Genomic DNA, 18,580 nt, shown 5'->3' with positions numbered 1-18,580 from the left:
TCATCAGCAGCAGCAGCAGTAGCAGCAGCAGTGATACCTGCCAGTTCTCAGTGAGTATTTACTCTCTGCTGGGCCTTGTCCTGGGACCTGAGCAATGAGTGAGCCAGTTTTTCCATCTCTAATCATCTCACCCCAAGAACAAAGGAAAATAGAGTGGGGAGGATAGAGCTGATACACAGAAATGAAATGCCAAAGCCACTGATAAGGGCCAAGTGAAAGTTTCAGACAATCATTCTCAAGAAGCTCAGTAGATGAGTTACCCCTGAGGGCTGGGAGGTAAGGGAAGACTTCCTGGAGGAGGCGTGTTGAAAGACAGGTAGAAATCAAGTCAGCAGAAAGGAATGAGAAGTGCTTGGCAAACATAGATGTTTAATAAGTTTTGTTGGATGAATTAATGACAGGACAATCCATGTTAAAGGCAAGGAATGAGCCAAGTAGGGGACATTATGAGGTCTCAGAAGGAGAGAGAAAAATACTGGGAAAGACTTGTCTAAATACTTTACTTTCCCAATCATTCTGTCTCTGGATCCTCACAATACTCTTGAGAGTGGGTTGGTTGGGGTTTATGTACCTGTTTCAAAGAGTAAGAACCAGAAAGCAGCTGAAGCTCTGGGATAACTCCAGATAGGGAAAGAGGCTTTTTTTTTTTTTTTTAAAATGTTACCCATCCAGGCAGTATCAGAGCTGGAAGCAGAACACTCCATCCCAGTGGCTATATTTTATAATCCTTCTCCCTTTATGATTTGAATCCTGAGGGCAGAAAGTGGTTTGGGGTGAAGGAAGAGGAAATCTGCTTTTTAATGCAAAGGTAGGGTGAGGGGTGGGTTAATAGAGGCCTCCTCTGCATTGCTGTATCCTGATCTCCTGGCAAAATCTCTTTCTTGTCCTTAGAACTCTGAGGGTAGCACCAGCTCTGCCTGTTAGAACTCTGAGGGGAGCACCGGCTCTGCCTGTAAGACAGTCATTTCTCAGCAGTCATTTCAAAGGCAGAGACTCAGGCATGGAGGACGTGTGGGCACCGACATCCAGCTGCAGAGAAAATGCCTAGAGCCAGGCTCAGGGGAATGAGGCAAAATGAGGTCGTGCACAGGAACAAAGATGAAGCAGCGAGTTCCCTGGGGCAGAGACTTTTTATAACCAGCATTAAATATGTATCATTTTGTCAGTCTCAGGACTGAACATATAAAGACAGAGGGGAAAGTGGAAAGAACACAGCCCTGGAACCTGGTGACAGCCAGGCTCTTCCACTTAGGAGCCGGGTGACTTTAGACAGGTTACTTAGACTCTCCAAGCTTCTCTTTCTTTCTCAGGGAACAACATCTGCTTCATAGGGTTGTTGTGAGGATTATATAAGATCACATAAGACAAAGCAACCTGGAGTGCAGGACCCTGGAGCTGAGCAGGCGCTTGGCCAGGGCAGAACAGCAGCAGCAGCAGCAGTCATAGCAGCAGTAGCCACAGCAGCAGCAATAATAGTTGTTTTTATTGTTACAGGAAAAATGATCAAATTGTCTTGGGCTCTAGAAGTAAATCCATCTCCTCCATTGAGACAGATTTTGAGAGTGGGGCCTTGAAGACCATCCAGGACTTCACCTTTCACACGGAGCTGGAATTTAGTTCTGTAGGTAAGGGGAGCCACGGATGAAATCTGAGCAGTGGAATGTCTCAGAGAGGTCAGTGCTTTGGGAAGACAGATCTGTAATTAGGATCCAGTTATTAAAATAAGTTCAGAATGAGATTTTGAATTCAAGATTTATTCATTCTTTCATTCTGCTATATTAAGTGAGTGCCTCTGGCATGTCTACAGCTGTATTAGTTGATATGAGAGGAATGGAGATGAATAAAACCTAGTCTCTGCTTTCAGAAATTAGGTGATAATGAAGCAGGTGACTATTATCTCAGTGAAGTAATTGATAAATAGATAAATCAACAAAGAGCTGGGAGACACAAGAAGAGGAAGCAATTCATTACAGTTGTGTGATTGGGGAAGATGTCATGGAGGTGGGATAAGTCTTGAATGATGGGAAGGATTTACTTTAGTTAAGAAGCGTGGAGGAACTTCCCTGGTGGTCCGAGACTCCACACTCCCAATGCAGGGGCCCAGGTTTGATTCCTAGTTGGAGAACTAGATTCCATGTGCTGCAACTAAAGAACCTGCGTCCTGCAACAAAGACTTGGTGCAGCTAGACAGATATGAGAGACACCAAGCAGGCAGAACCAGCAGGATGTGGCACCTGACCAGCAGGAAGGTGAGAAAGACACAGAAGTGGGATGATATCCAAGCTCTTGGCTTGGATAATTGTTTGGAAAGAGTTGCCATAAACATGGGGTTATGTTTCATAGAGATTGTGGATGCTTATTTTGAGAGAGTGAGAATTGATTAGGAAGAGAGTATCAGAAGGTGGGGAGGTCAATGAGGGACTGCTCCAGCAACCCAGGCAGGACATGGTGGTGGGAGCAAAGAGGAAGAAAAGCATGGAAAAGGGAGGGAAGGAAAATGGATGACAGTCCTGCCAATAAGTATTATTTCCTATATTAAAGACAAGGTAAGTAAACTCTGCTTTAAATGATTCACAAGACAAAAATAGCAAGGAGTGATGTTGAAAGGAAAACTTCAGGACTATCTGACTCCTAAGTCACTCCATGATACTGCTGGAAGGCAGATGCATCATGGAGGCCGAAGCAATGAACCTTGATGACTGATTGGCTTTGTAGGGGGAAGAAGGGCAGGGAGTTAAGACAATGGCAAAGTTTCCAGGCAGGAAAATAGGACACTAACCAAGATAGCTGGTGCCGAGGTGAGAAGCAGATCTGGCTTCAAGACTGAGATGGGGGCCAAAAATAAACTTGAGGTCTTGGGAGGAAAGTGAATTTTAAACATGAAAGAATTACAACAAGTGTCATAGAAATGCCTTCATGAATTGGTCAGGCTTAGTGCTGAGGTTTGGGGTTCGCAGAGAGGCAGTGGGATGTGGCTGAGCTGACTGTGTACCCAGTTCCTGTACGAATTACTTATGAGCTGTGGACTATGGGCAAGGGCCTTAATTACACGGATACCAGTTTCTTCTTTCTGCAAAATGGGGAAAAATCAGCACTGTCCAGCATGCACGCTGAGTTTGACGAGAGCAGGTAGAGTTAATAGAGGTGAGTGTGCTTCAGGGAAGTCCTGAGTTTCAGCTGGCAGAGTGTATTGGTATGATAACTTCACAGAGAACACCCTGGAGACACTGTGAAAGAAAGTGAAAGTGAAAGTCGCTCAGTCGTGTCCAGCTCTTTGCAACCCCACGGACTGTAGTCCATGGAATTCTCCAGGCCAGAATACTGGAGTGGGTAGCCTTTTCCTTCTCCAGGGGATCTTCCCAACCCAGGGATTGAACCCAGGTCTCCTGCATTGCAGGTGGATTCTTTACCAGCTGAGCCACAAGGGAAGACCAAGTATACGGGAGTGGGTAGCCTATCCCTTCTCCAGGGGATCGTCCCAACCCAGGAATCGAACTGGGGTCTCCTAGGTTGCAGGTGGATTCTTTACCAGCTGAGCTATCAGGGACACTGTATACCAATCAAAAATAGCATAGAAAGAGGTTCTTTTAAATCCTGCTAAGATTTGTTAATTATTTTAATAAAACATGGTATCTTACAGAACCTATATTCGCCCCCCCCACCCCCGCCCCGCTTTTTAGTCTTGTCAGTTCTGCCTCAAGTCAGTCTGGGAGAACATTGTGTCCAGCCCTGTTTTCCTATTTGTTCTGAGCCCCAACTTACAGATACACTGATCCCTCAGTGTGGCTGTTTTTCTTCCAGGTACTTTTCTCATTCCTGTCTTCAGAGAGGGTTTGTACTTCTGTCTGTACCTCATTTGGAAGTAAGAAAAGCTTTGGCTTCAAGGAAAGGGGTTTCTGATCCTAGCAAGTTAAAGGTGGTGGGTTGGGGAGAGAGTTCTACTTTATGCCAAGTATTTTACAGGTGTTACTGTATTTTGAAGACAGTTTTATTGAGGTATAATTGATATTAAAAAGACCTATATATATATTTAATGTTTACCATTTGATAAGTTTGGACATAGGTCAGAAACTTGTGAGGCCATCGTCACAGTCAAGGTAACAGACATATCCATCACCTCCAAACATTTCATGTGCCTTTTTTGGGGTCTTTTGTTTGTTTTATTGTTGTTGTTATAAGAAAACTTAACATGAGATCACTCTTATGGCAGAAAGTGAAGAGGAACAAAAGAGCCTCAGGTGAAAGTGAAAGAGAAGATGGAAAAAAACAGGCTTAAAATGCAACATTCAAAAAACAATATCATGGCATCTGGTCCCATTACTTCACAGCAAATAGATGGGGAAACAGTGGGAACAGTGAGAAATTTTATTTCCTTGGCCTCCAAAATCACTGCAGGTGGTGACTGAAGCCATGAAATTAAAAGATGCTTGCTCCTTGGAAGAAAAGCTATGACCAACCTAGACAGCATATTAAAAAGCAGAGCCGTTTCTTGCTGATAAAGGTCTATCTAGTCAAAGCTATGGTTTTTCCAGTGGTCATGTATGGATGTGAGAGTTGGACCATAAAGAAAGCTGAGTGCTAAAGAATTGATGCTTTTGAACTGTGGTGTTGGAGAAGACTCTTGAGAGTCCCTTGGACTGCAAGTTGATCAAACCAGTCAATTCCAAAGGAAATCAATCCTGAATATTCTTTGGAAGGACTGATGCTGAAGCTCTAATACTTTGGCCACCTGATGCGAAGAGCTGACTCATTATAAAAGACCCTGATGATGGGAAAGATTGAGGGCAGGAGGAGAAGGGGATGGCAGAGGATGAGATGGTTGGATGGCATCACTGACTCGATGGACTTGAGTTTGAGCAAGCTCCGGGAGTTGGTGATGGACAGGGAAGCCTGGAGTGCTGCAGTATATGGAGTCTCAGAGTCAGACGTGACTGAACGACTGAACTGAACTGAACTGAACATGAGATCTACCCTCCTAACAAATTAACTACCTCCTACAATATTAACTTCCCTTGTGGCTCAAATGGTAAAGTGTTTGCCTACAATGCGGAGACCCAGGTTCAATCCCTGGGTCAGGAAGATCCTCTGGAGAAGGAAATGGCAACCCATTCCAGCACTCTTGCCTGGAAAATCTCATGGATGGAGTAGCCTGGGAGGCTACAGTCCATGGGGTCACAAAGAGTCGGACATGACTGAGCGACTTCACTTTTACTTTCACAATATTAACTAGAGGTGCTGTGTTGTACATAGGTGTTATTATATTTAATCCTCCCAATAACTGGGATGTAGCTATTACAATTTCTGAGTTACAAATGTGGATCCTGGAACTTAAAGACGTTAGATTATTTGCCCAAAGCCATTCAGCTAGTTAATGGAAGAACTAGGATTCACATTTCAGTCTATCTGACTTTTTCAACCATGGCTGTCCATATTATGTTATAATATCTCTCCTATTCTGTCTACCCTGGGGCCCCATTGGCTGAGCTGAGCCATGACGGAAAGAATTTCTAATCTCAGTGCCCTTAAATTGCTCAGGAGGTAGGACTCAGAGGAAATTTCTGGACAATGATTGAGGACACTGTGGGCTCAGCTTACGTACTCCAGAGGAAGGGGGTGATACAAAACTTGAACTAGATTACCTGCCTGGGGTCAGTAACCCAGAGGGTGCCTGGAAGGGCCCTGTGCCTTGCTGAGCTTCCAGGAATTCTGGAAGACCTAGAAGCTTCAGCATGTCAAGTGATAAATGACACCCTACCCTGTTGGAGTGCCCAGCAGGGACTCACACAGGTGTGTGGGAAAGAGAGATGGGAAGAAGGCAGGGTTCTAGCAGTAGGTGTTAAAAATTTCCTGAAATCCTCACACATACACCCAGCCTGGAAACTTTCATGCTCCATTCCTCTCTCCCACCCCCTCCGACCTCTCAGTGAGGCCATGATTTACTTGTTAATCTGCTTTCACCAGTTTTCCTGTTTTGATCTGATTTTACCTGGAAACTGATGGAGAAGGTCCTGTGCGGAGTAGTAGGAAGAGAACTGGGATTGAATCCAGGTTCTCACTAGCTATATGAATTTTAAAGAAAGTATTTTACCTTTAGGGGTTCTTAATTTTCTCACCTGGGAAATGAGGGAGTGATACTTACCTCTAGGGGCTGCTGGGAGTATCCAACGCGGCAATGTATGCAAAAGCATCTGGCACAATGCCTGGCACACAGTAAATGTTCAACAAATATCTGGTGGGTGTATGAACTGATGCTCCACAAATATTAATCACTCCAGACTTCCAAGCTTGGCACTGCACTTACTACTTGGAAAAATGAGGATTTGGGTCCTCTTAGGCAGGTCTCCAGTGTGTCATTGAATTACAGTTAAAGGACACAAACTCATCCTGTACCCTCCCCACCCCATTCAGAGGCAATGGGGAAAGCTCCCAGCTGAAAGCTCCCTGCTACTGCTGCTGCTGCTGTAAAGCAAATATCACCAGAGGCAGGTGACTCAGCCTCTGCTCTGGCCCTCAGCACAAAGAATCTGGGTGGCCTCTGGCTTGTCTGCCACAGCTTCTGAAGGTAAACAGACTGACCTCTGGGCTTGTGAACTAATACAGAGCAAGCCTGGCACTGTTTATGGAGATTTGTATGAAAGTCAGGCAGAGGCCCACTCTCCTCCCTTCCTTGCTGCGTTGTTGTCTCACTCTCCTCAGTACACTGATTTGGTAGCTGATTCTACCCACTGTGGCTCTAGGCTGAGAAGGAAGGGGGCAGACAAGAGAGGTTAGAGCGCCCCCTGCTGGGGCTGAGCGAGCTGGTAGCTTCTGGGTGGTTCACTGTCTTTCTGTGTTGGTGCTGTCCTCAACCTCAGTGCTGAAACTCTTTCCCTCTTAACCTGAGACCGTAGGTATAACCTGATTCAAGAAAGCTACGGAGTTGCTGAGCAGGCTAAGGCCACAAAGAGGTCCACTGGCAACCCCTGGTCCCTTAGACTCAGCCTCCCTGCTCTACTTCTGTGGAGAAGCAGACAGCCATTTTGCAAACATGTCCTACAGTCTTATAGTCATGTATTTTTCCTTCCTAAGGATTGCGAACTGTTAGCAGGGTCCATATTCTGTAATTCAGAGACATTTACTATCACTTGTTTAGGGTTAAGTGATACTTATTATACTGTAAACTCCATTGTCTGACATTAGGACTGTAACCCCCATCTAATGTCATTTCTTTCCACAGTTATAGAATAGGAAGTAATGCCACTGTTAATTCAGCATGCCTTAGAGGAAGAAAACCCCTCTTGTTCCTCCATGACAGATGTTCATTCAGATTCTGATCGCACGCCTCTAGTGATGGAGAACTCTGTGTCTCTCAGGGACCTCATCCAGTGGTTGATGACTCTATTCACTAGAAGGTTTTCCTCACTTTTGAACTGAAATTTGTCTTACTGAGACTACTTCCTTGGGTTTGGTCCTTACCCTTTGGCAACACAGAACAAGTTTGTTTTTTTTCTGATAAAAAGAATATCCAAGATACTTTTTCAACTTTTTAGATATCGTGATCTTGCTTTCCTTAACCTCCTCCCTCTCATTTTTCATCTCATGGATAAACAGCTCCTGTTTCCTTATCCACTTCCAATGGGAAGTGATTTGCAGACACCTTATCATCCTGGTCACATCCAACTAACAGCTATCATTTATTGAATGGCCCATGTGCTGTGCTGATATGACCCACGTGCTGTGCTGTGCTGAGTTGCTCAGTCGTGTCTTACTCTTTGCAACCAAGGACTGTAGCCTGCCAGGCTCCTCTGTCCATGGGGATTCTCCAGGCAAGAATACTGGAGTGGGTTGCCATGCCCTCCTCCAGGGGATCTTCCCAACCCGGGAATTTAATTGGGGTCTCCTGCATTTCAGGCAGATTCTTTACCAACTGAGTTACCAGGGAAGCCCCAATATCCCCCATAAAATCCCATTAAACCCTCATACCTACTGTAATGAGGTAGATATTACTATCACCATGTTATAGGAATTAAGATTCAGAGAGGTTAAATAACTTACCCAAGATCACACAGATATCAAGAGACAGAATAAAGGTTTGAATGCAGAATTAGAATCCAGAGTTGCCTGACTCCAAAATTTTCTTTTAAACCACTAGCATACCTGAGCTTTTAAGATCTATGGTCCAATTAATCAATGCAGCTTTTCAGAAGTGCAGTTATATTTTCATAACTGAAAATATCCTATTGATAAAAAGTTGATGAAAATAGCTAACTTTTTATGTCAGTGAAGATTTGGTAAAATGGGTATCAGATCAGCTTACTTCCAGTACAATGTAAATTGGAAAAATACATGTGTGGGTGTAGGCTCACTCGCTTCAGTTGTGTCTGACTCTGAATGACCCTATGGGCTGTAGCACCCCCCACCCCCATCCCCAGGCCCCTCTGTCCATGGGGATTCTCCAGCCAAGAATTCTGGGATAGTTTGCTATGCCCTCCTCCAGGGCATCTTCCTGACCCAGGGATTGAACTTGCGTCTCTTATGTCTCTTGCATTGGCAGGCGGGTTCTTTACTACTAGCACCACTTGGGAAGTTACGCCATAATTTAATATGCAGTATAAATCTATAAAATGAACTACCTAAGCACCAAAATAAGTGGGGTCTAAGTATGTTCACCTTATGAAAGCAGTCTGGGCAGGGAAAAATAGATCTGGTCTATTATCCCTGATTTTATGCAATCTGCCTCTCTTTATGCCATCTCAAGAGATGCTCTTGTTTCTGAAAGGCCTGCCACAGTGTTGATTTGCATTGAGCTGGCTGCAGTCAAATAAACTCCCCAGGATTCTGCCACAGGAACGGCTGGAAAGTCAAGCCTTGACTGTCCTTCCTTACCTTGATGACAGAGTCCCTGACCGCAAAGTGAGGGTTACATCAAATTGGGTTGACTTGCTTGGTTCTTGAGGGAGGGAGAGACCTAGAGGGAAAGGTGCCAAGAATGCTCAGAGGAACAGAGGAGCTGCAGGAAGCACTTTATTTGTGTTCCTCTGGGCAACAAGAACCCAGGGGAGAAGCTGTACATACAACACAACATTCGTAGCCAACTAACATATGTCTTTTTTTTTTTTTTTTATCATTTCTGAAAAGCAATAAGCAAAGGGAGAATAAGCTTTGCACTCAATTTTTAAGATACTTTGAAAATCTCCAATCCAAAGCAAAAGAATGCTAAACTGAAGCTTTGTGCTAAAGGCCCTATCTCCCCGGAGCCTCCCTTCCTCTCCCTATCTTCTAATCCTCATTTCCGGGAGGTCATTTTAATTAGCAGGCTGTCATGGTGACTCAGCCTGCTGCTTCACAGACAGGAAGTGAGCCAACCCCCCTGGACCCATTCATCATGCAAAGGCACTTTACTCTGTAGAAAAATGCACACTAGTGAGCTGGCCCTGCCTTGGGAATTGCCACTGTGGTTGTTTTACTGTATCAACCCCACCTGCCTCGGAGTGCTTTCTTTCGTCTTTTGCATCTTCTTACCTGGCAGTTAGCCTCCTCCCCTCTATGCAGATTTTTCATATCCTCTTCTTTACTGGTCAGTTTTGATCTCAGATCCTAGGATCTAGAGATCTTAACCATGAGAGAGACCTTCTGGAATGTGCAGCTAATACTTTTTGTTTTAGGAGCTAAGGTTTCAATGAAACTACCCAGGTCATTGGGACAAAGCTCTCAGGGCAGTTCTCTGAAGTTGCATGCTGGGGTTCAGGGGAGTCAGGGAGCATGCAGCTCATAGATAAAGTGACTGTATGTCTAAGCCCACTGTGACCTCAAAAATTCTGACCCATTGTTACCGAAGGTGCATTTGTCTTTTGTTTTGTGTGCGTTGATGGTATTGTTTTGGGTCAGCAAATATGGACACTGCATTTCTAAAACAGTAAACAACTGTGGCCTAGTCTAAAAGGTAGCCATCTATAGTAACTGCACAACTTAGAACAGTAAAGGGGCTGGAAAGCACTGACTAGAGAGGAGATACGGGGGTTTTCTCTTCCTGTGAGGGTCTCTGTGTTGTGGAAATTAGCATCTGTACTCATCTGGTGTGAGTCCCCTATTTTGTTCCTGAGCCTTAAGCTGAAGGCTCACAATTGATTTTCAAATGGTAAAAAGGAAAATCGATGATGAAATTTCTCATTTTCCCCCCCTTCCCTTTCACCAGCTTATACATGTTCTCACAGTCATTATCTTGGAAACTAGAAAAGGGTGATTAATTTCATGGCCCAGCAGAAAATGCACGCTCTTGCCACCACAAGACCTCCCTGGATTCCACATCCTTAAAAAGAGTTTGGAGGGTCTTTGTGGTTCACTGAGCTCTTCTTGTCCCCTTTGCCGTTGGGGTGGTTGCTGGCCGGGCCCCGCAGGAGTGAGTGCTTGTAGGAAGGGGGTTTTCCTTTCCTGCAAAGGGGGAGATAACAGAAAGAGAGAAGAAAGACAGCACATATACACACTGCACTGGAATCATCTGTGTGTATGTCTATCTCCCCCACTGGACTGTGGGCCGTGAGTCCGCCACTGGACTAGGAGCGGTGGCCTTGGCTGCCTCATCCAGACGTCTCAGGAGCCCAGCCCAAGGCCTGACTGAATGAACGACTCTTAGATGAATGGATGGGTTGGGTTGTATCATTCTGGTTCTGGAGAAAACCTAACTCCCCTATGGTTGTAATACTTCCACATTTCTACCTTGATTCTAACTCGTTCTATCCATTTCACGACGGGCTGTGGATGAACACAGAGAGGAGCTGTAGATCGGCAGAGCCAGGGGCTTCGTTCCCTTCAGGACCATCATGGGCTCCAGAGTCCCTTTACATTTCTCAGCATAACCTAATTATGGTGTTTCATGGTGGGACTGACTCCCCTACAAGCTTGGGGGCTCTCCAAAGGCAGAGATGTGTCTATTTTACCTCTGTATCTCAGTGCTCAGCACCCAGTATAATACCCTTAACATTACTCTTCAACAGTTGTTCACTTTCTGTTCTGCTCCTGGTGAGCAGGAACCAAGTTTTATCCATGTTTGCATTTTTCCTCATATGGGGCCTTCTTTATTACATTTTGAGTAATAAATTGATATGCCATTCATTCAAGCATTGGACTACGATTTATATGCAGTGGAAAGACAGGCCAATCCAGAAAGAACTGAACTGAATTCTCAGGCCAGCTATATGTGAGAGGTATAACCTTGAGCAAGTTACTTAAATTCTCTGAGCTTCGTTTACAAAACGAGGACAAAATATTCCAATTTCAGGGTGATGTGACGTTAAATGAGACGCTACAAATAAACACACCTAGTGTCTTCCTTTGCCTACTGTAACTTACAAAGGCATGCTGCTACGTGCTAGGTATGGTCCAATGGCCTCTGGAGGTGACAGAGGTGAATCAGACATTGATGTTGCCCTCAGGCTGCTTACGGTTTAGTAGAGGTCACAGTTGTACGAATTAACTATGCAAAATAATAAAGAACTACAATTCCCGGCAGGAAATGGTAATGCCACAAATATGGGAATCTCTTGGGCTGTTAGATTTAGGATTCAAGAAGTGACTTCTTATAACCCATGCTGCTCTGATTCTGGAGGATCATTTCCTTCATTGCTGATGAGTCATGAATAGGGTAAAGACAAGACCAGGTGGCAGCATACAAAAAGGGACACCTCACCCCCATGCAGCTCCTCAATCAGGAAAACTCACAGACTAAGATTCCACGCTCCTGAAAGACCTTGCTAACACAGCAAGATCATCTAGCTTGGCTGAGACACGTCTAAGTCTTAGTACCCAGTAACAGCCTGGAACACACACTCGGAATGCCATTTACAGGCGACGTGATCTTGAAGAAGACCCTTCTCTTCTCTGGCCCCTGTTTCTTCTTTTGTAAAATAGTAGTGCCCATGTCCTTCCTGCATTCTAGGCTTTGGTGAATGAGGGTTGGGGAAGAGCTTTGCCCATTACAAGGTGTCATTCACATGTCACTGAGAGTGTGGATCTTTATTCCCAAAGGAAGCATGGGAAACAAGATGGATTTGTTTCTTTGGAGGGGAAAGAGGTTGTGTAAGCCCAAGTATGATCACAGGTGGGGTGGTCCCAGGTAGGTGGCGTGCATGGGGAGAAGGGTGTGTGATAGCCAGGGAGGAGTGTGGACATGCAAAATGACTGTGGGGTCCTTACAGAGGCAAAAAACATCCACAGCTCCAGATGAGGGCACAGAGAGAGGCATCAGCAGCAAACCTCTCACCTATGGGCCCCACAGAGCAACTCTTCCTCCTACAGGGCCCTCTTCCAACTATCTAGACTCCCTCCTGTGGAAAGCCGACTCCCCAGAAAATAAGTTCCTCCCCTCCCCGGGTTCCCACAGCATTTTGGGCCTCATCTCTCAGCATGCCATTTTCTGGGGAGTTATCTGCCCAGCTGTTTTTCTCATAGGACTGTTAGTTTGATGCATCTGATTTTTCTCCATAATTCCTGAATAGTATAAAGTACGGCTTAAGGATTGTTTGATGAATTAAATGAACTGTTAGTCCCATCTTTACCATCTCTACTGTCCTCAACATCCAGCCCTGTCATTACCTTAGAATGTGCCATTTCAGCTTCTGCTTCCTGCCTTCTACGCCATTTCCCCCAATCTGAAATGCCCCTCTTTCCTCCATTTGAATTCTACATGTCCTTGGAAACCAAGTTTAAGCCCCACTTCCTCCATGAAGCCTTCCTTGGATACTCCTGATGACTGCCAAATGTTTGCCAGTAGCTGTGGGAGAGTGATTTCTGGTGGGGTCTCACTTTTCTATAACATGAAGGTGTTGAAGTGGATGATTCTTAGGGGATGCTTCAGTTCTACTATTTCATAACTCGTATATTCAGAGCTTATGTCAGACTTACTCCCAACTAGGCCTTGAATGTGCACTGAGGATACAGGAGTGATAAAATAGTTCCTTAAGGAGCAATCCATCTAGTGGTGGAGTCAGACACACAAAGATGCTATGACAATATGCTATGGGATGTACCATGCAGACGTGTGTGCAAAATGCAGTTAGGGGTTCAGCAGTGAGAAGGAGCTCTATCTCCAGTGGAGAACAAGGACCAAGAAACAGGGGTGCAATATCCAGACTGGGCTTTGAAAGACAGGCTGGCATTGTCCACCTAGAGACAGACAGGGAGAACATTCCAGGAAGAGGGAAAAGCATGAACAGGGAGCAATGACTTACTTACTTGGGTATAAAGTGGCAGAAAGCAGGTAGGGTGGAGACGGTGCTCACAGGGAAAGGTGTGTGCTGGGAAGTTGCATATCAAGTTTCCAATGAAGGCCAGGGCTTTGACCAGCAAGAGGCAGAATTGAAACATTGCTGAAGATAATGGAGGAACCATGGAGGTTTTTGGAAGAGGGCACGAGGCGCTAGGTAGCTGAGCACATTTATACGTTACTTGGTATTGTCTGTGATCTTTGCATGTGGACATGCCTTCTCCTCTGTGAATCTGGGCTCCTGATGGGCAAACATTATCTATGTTCCCCCAGCATCATGTTCAGGGCCTGCCACTTAGTGGGCTCCGGTGAGATGCAGAGCTGATGATTCCCCCCCTACACACAGGCACGCATCCAAACCCCACCGCGGAGGCAGCCCTTCACTGTCACTGAGCCCAAGCCTACCTCACACTCAGAGGCCTGCCCACGCTCTGTGCTCAGCTTCATCTCCCCAGAGTCTCACCTGGCCTGTTCATTTTCCTTGTCTAATTTGTATCCACCTTGATGGGACATTTTGTGTCCCCGTGGTTGAGATAAGCGTGGGGTCTCAGCTCGGGTCATCGCTGCCATGTCCCTGAGCCTAGACTCTCAGGCCCACAGCTTGTCTCTTCCCCCTACAGGGACCTCCCCAGGGATGCTGACAGCCTCCTGCCAGCACATGGGTAGAAACTGACAGAGTATAATTATCCATCGAGATGAGAGAAAACAAAGATTAATTCTGAGTCAAAACATGTAATTTGCCTTTGAAACTAGAACTGCTCTTTCATGTATGTTATTCAATGCTTGGGTGGAAAATAATACAAAAATGGGGATGCAGTGAGGTCCCAAATCAGAGCAGTGTATCCTCCTGAGATTCATGTTTTCAAGAGTTGCTGACAAATTGAGATCTAGGTGATATTCAAAGTTTGATGAGGGAGAGATGTGGGGATTGGAGAGGGTGTTTATTCTATTTTTCTTAGGTTAAGGGTGGGTGCCTTTACTGTGAGTCCTCAAGGCTGTGAACTCTGAGGAAGAAGTCCTTCAGCTCTTCTCTAATGAGGGTTCCAAAGCTCAGGGCAATGGGGGTTCCATGAGCAGGGCCCTGAACTCCCCTGTAACCTTTAGGCCCAGTTTCAGGGTCCTGCCTCCCCTATCTTGAAGAACTCTTCACTAACTGATGCTCAAAGCATGAGGCTGGGGATAGGGATGGTGGGGCCTGGCTACCTGGCCCTGCCTGTGGCCAGTCCTGTCCACTTCCGGGGCCTTGGAGGCCGTATCTGCACAATGGCGATCGTTACTCTGCGGATATCAGCACTGACAGTGCAACATGCAAAATACAGTGGGAAAGGATCAAGTTAATTTTATTCAGGCTGACAGAGGACCTGAAAGAGACAATCCCCAAATTAACTTGTAAATGGGATTCTATGAATTCTTTCGAGTGTATAAAAGTGAAGTCGCTCAGTCATGTCCGACTCTTTGTGACCCCAGGGACTGTAGCCTGCCAGGCTCCTCCATCCGTGGGATTTTCCAAGCAAGAATACTGGAGTAGGTTGCCATTTCCTTCTCCAGGGGAATCTTCCTGACCCAGGGATTGAATCTTGGTCTCCCCCACTGCAGGCAGACTCTTTTCCGTCTGAGCCACCAGGGAAGCTGCCAAATGCGCCTTCTAAAGGCTAATCCACCAGGAAGGGGGTGAACAACTGAGAGCATGAGTTTATAAAACTTTAAATTTTTAAGAACTTAACCCAGCAAGAATGACTTCTAAGGATTAACTGAGCACCTTTGTCTAGAGGTGAGCTCCTCAAGGTCAGGGTCATGCTTTAATCATTTATTCATTCAAGCATCCCCTTCCCCACTAGGGATTTGGCATAAAGTGTTATTTTCCTAAGTGAATGAATGAAAGGATATATAGATGCATGCATGCTCCATACAGCCAAGGAGAACAGAGAAGGAAAAGACATGCTCCTTCTAAAGGCTAATCCACCAGGATGGGGGTGAACAACTGAGCTAGAGTACATTGTGGTGCAGACTCCTCATGGAGCTGGGGCTCAGAGAGCAGGGACTCCCAGCTGGATGGGATGTGGGTTCTGAGAGATCAGCCAGCCCAACTAGATAAATCCAGGGACTTGCCCTAGGCTGTGATGAGCTGTCTGGAAACCTGGGCCTGCAGCACAGAAGCCCCAGGAGATGGAAACATTCACTGAGCACCTCCTGGCTGCCAAGCACCAGACCATGCTTGTATCTAATCTTTAAAACCACTCTTAGAGGTTGCCATTATTACCCTCACAATAGGAAGGCAGAAAGAGGTTTCACAAAGCCAGGAAACCTGTCTCACATCCCACGAGCTTGAGACAGAACTTGAACCTACACTGAGAGTGAGAAAGAAGCTCTACCTGCTGCGGGTAGAGCTCAGCTGGACCTCAGTCCAGCTTTGGAATAATAAACGCCTAGGATCAAATCCTGCCTCTACAAAATGTCTTTGACCTCAGGAAATTTTCTTTACCTTTCTGTGCTTCCTTTTCCTCATTTGTAATATGAGGAAGAAAATATCTATGAGGAATGAATAAGACCATGTACAAAAAGTACTTGGCTTAGAAAATAACAGTGATTAACATTGTTTTTCTTAATAACAGATTAGGGAGGAAGATGCATCAGTACAAAGGCCCTGAGACAGCAAAGCATTTGGCCAAGGTCATGGGCAAGGTCAGTGGGAAGATTTGGTCTGGCAGGAACCTTTTAAGTTGATACCATTCAGTCCTTCAAGGAGGCTGGACCACTAGGCAAGTAGGAGATGAGTTCAAGGCATAGGGTGAGGCCAGCACATCCCAGATGCCACTGGGTGTCCCTGCCCAAGTGCTCACTGGGCTCATAGCCAGCAGGCACGGGGATGCCCAGCACCCTGGGCTCTGGTCCAGCACTCAGGAAGGACACTCATCACCTGACCTTCTCTCTTCACCAGCCCAAAAAGCTGACCACGGCAGAGGACCTGAGGGGAAGCTTCTCAGAGGTGTGTCCTCTAAGCACTGAGCCTTTGCATCTTGACGGCAGGGAACTATCATACGCACAAGGTACATACATGCCTGGCACTTTAACATGTGCCAGGGTTCTCTAACATCTCTTGATAGTCTTATGAGTGAGAATCACTGTCCCCACTTTACAGATGATGAAACTGAAGGATCAGAGGCCTTATGAGACCCAGTGATACAGGAATCCTGGAGGTTGAGGTGTCAGATGCAGTAGCACGTGGATATACCCAGACCACCTTGGGATAGTGGCTGGACTCAGCCTCCCAGCAACTCCCAGTCCTGTGGCTTCCCATGTTAGATCCAGGAATGTGACCACCCCCTCACTGTCTCACCCCATAGTGATACCCCCAACTCAGGAAACTGTGCTGTGAAGCTCTTCGGCCCCTACAGTCTCTGTGGCAGGGCTGGGATCATTTTTCCCATGCTGTCCAAGTCCAGACAGAGGCTAAAGGAAGCTGCCCCTAAACAAGAAGCCAGTTAAGCAGGACACAAGCTCTGCTCAGCACTTACCGCAGCCTCGGCATGGGGATCGCCACTTTCTCGACCATGGGGTTCAGCCGGTAATAATCCAAAAATGTTCTCGCCACATTCCGCCCCAGCTTCATGTCTGCGAGGGCGGGTGTTAAGGAGCAACTCTGGACTAGTAAGAAAAATGACAACAGTGACGAACAGCATCTCCCCTCACTCTTCTATGCGTTGTATGTACTGTCTTCTTGATTTTCACAAATCCTTAAATATTAGATGCTATTATCTTCCCTTTTTTCCCAGGTGAGAAAATTGAGATGAAGGGAAGCTCAATAATATGCTCAAGGTCATAGAACCTGGAAGGAGTCTTACTCTGAAGCCTGTGTTCAGAGACTTTAGAACCTACTGCGTTCTTTTGAGAATCACTGGGCTTCCATGGTTTGACAATCAGGTGGCTCAGCGGGAGGCAGATAAGCAAGACCCGAGGGCAAGAGACCTTTTGTTGTATAGAGACCAGGGCCTGCTTGACCTTCAGGGATTAGTCATCTACCTTGGTAACCTTGAGGACAATGATAAAACCTTCTCACCCTAAATAGTATCCCTGGTCCGCCTTGAGGTCTACCAATAATGAATCCTTAGGGTAAGCACTTGTGACCTGGTAAATACAAACTCCCCAGGGAAGAGGAAAGGGTCAATTCCATATTGACCGGTAACACTTTAGTATAAATTAGCACAACAGTCATCCATTCAACAACATGGAACATGGGCCCTGTGCATTATAGTTCACGGCCCTGGACCTTCACGTGAGCTGTTTCCTCTGCCTCTCTTTTCTTCAGCTAATCTGTAGCTGTCGGCTTTCCAGTTAGCCGATGTCTCTTTAGTAAGGCACAATGCTCTTCTCCCAGGACTATGACTGGTGCTCTTGCCCTCTGCTCCTGTGGCTTCTGAACTGACTTCATTCAAAGCACTTATCTTTTATCTCATGTCCCCCAGCTCTGAACATCCAAACCATCACCAACTCTTACCCAGGGGAACTTCTTCCCCAGGCCCCTGCTGTCTTCCTAGAAAAGGCCAGCATCATCTTTTCCTTGAATTGCCGTCATCCTGTCCTAATGGCCTCCCAGCCATGACGCTGCCTGCTTCTGCTCCATTTTCTATAAAGTTGCTGGTGGGGTGGGGTGAAAGGGTAGTTGTTCTAAAGCACAGATCTGCCCACGTCATCCAACTGAGAAAAACCCTTCAGTGGCTCCCAGTTGCTTTTAAAATTCAAATTTGGAACTCGATTCACTGGGTCCTTTGTAATTGGGTCTCAGCTTCGTACTTGCTGCCTCCTGCCTTCCACCCCTCGGCCTTTACATTCCAGTGATACTGAGCTTCTTTCACCTCCAGGCCTTTGCCCATTCCACTCCATCTTCTCAGAGCACTCTCCCCTTTGCCCACAGGCCTTACAGGGCCAACGCACCTTCTCAGCCTCCAGACACCTCCGTTTAGTCGTCACTTCACTGGGACCATCTCGGCCACTACTCTATCTGGAGTCATGGAGCGGGCCAGCATATGTGAAACAGTCAAGCAAGTTCTCACCCCTCACTTCGAGGTGTCTCCAGGCTGGGTTCAGACACGGCCCTGGACATGAACACCATGAACACCAGCATTTATGAAGCCCTTGCTGTGTGCCTGGTACTGCACTGACCCTTACACGTCATTTTAAACAACCCAGGGAGGAAGGCATTCCTATCTCCTTTTTGCTTTTGGAAGTTAAGAAGCCTGTCCAAAGCTAAAAACTGCCAGTGGTAGACCTGAGACTCCAATCTGGGACTTTTTGATTCCAGAGCAGTGAAGTTTCTGCCACTCTGGGTGGTTGCCCAACTGG

The 18,580-nt window shown here is 46.1% G+C and overlaps 1 protein-coding gene across 1 annotated transcript in view; it reads right to left on the bottom strand.

The window, feature by feature from the left end:
• Positions 1-10,289: 10,289 nt before the first annotated feature.
• The window catches only part of AGBL4 (AGBL carboxypeptidase 4), a 1,457,998-nt gene continuing 1,449,707 nt past the window's right edge, over positions 10,290-18,580 (bottom strand). Inside the window, exons 12-13 of the mRNA XM_052638070.1 lie at positions 16,756-16,852; positions 10,290-10,410 (exon numbers count right to left, since the gene is read on the bottom strand). Of these exons, the coding sequence (XP_052494030.1) occupies positions 10,290-10,410; positions 16,756-16,852 (218 nt within the window). The remainder of the gene's footprint in view (positions 10,411-16,755; positions 16,853-18,580) is intronic.

Source organism: Budorcas taxicolor, chromosome 3, assembly GCF_023091745.1.
Source record: "Budorcas taxicolor isolate Tak-1 chromosome 3, Takin1.1, whole genome shotgun sequence".
NCBI lineage: Eukaryota > Metazoa > Chordata > Mammalia > Artiodactyla > Bovidae > Budorcas > Budorcas taxicolor.
Note: the sequence above shows the minus strand (reverse complement) of the source record. Positions and strands in the feature narration are given on the sequence as shown.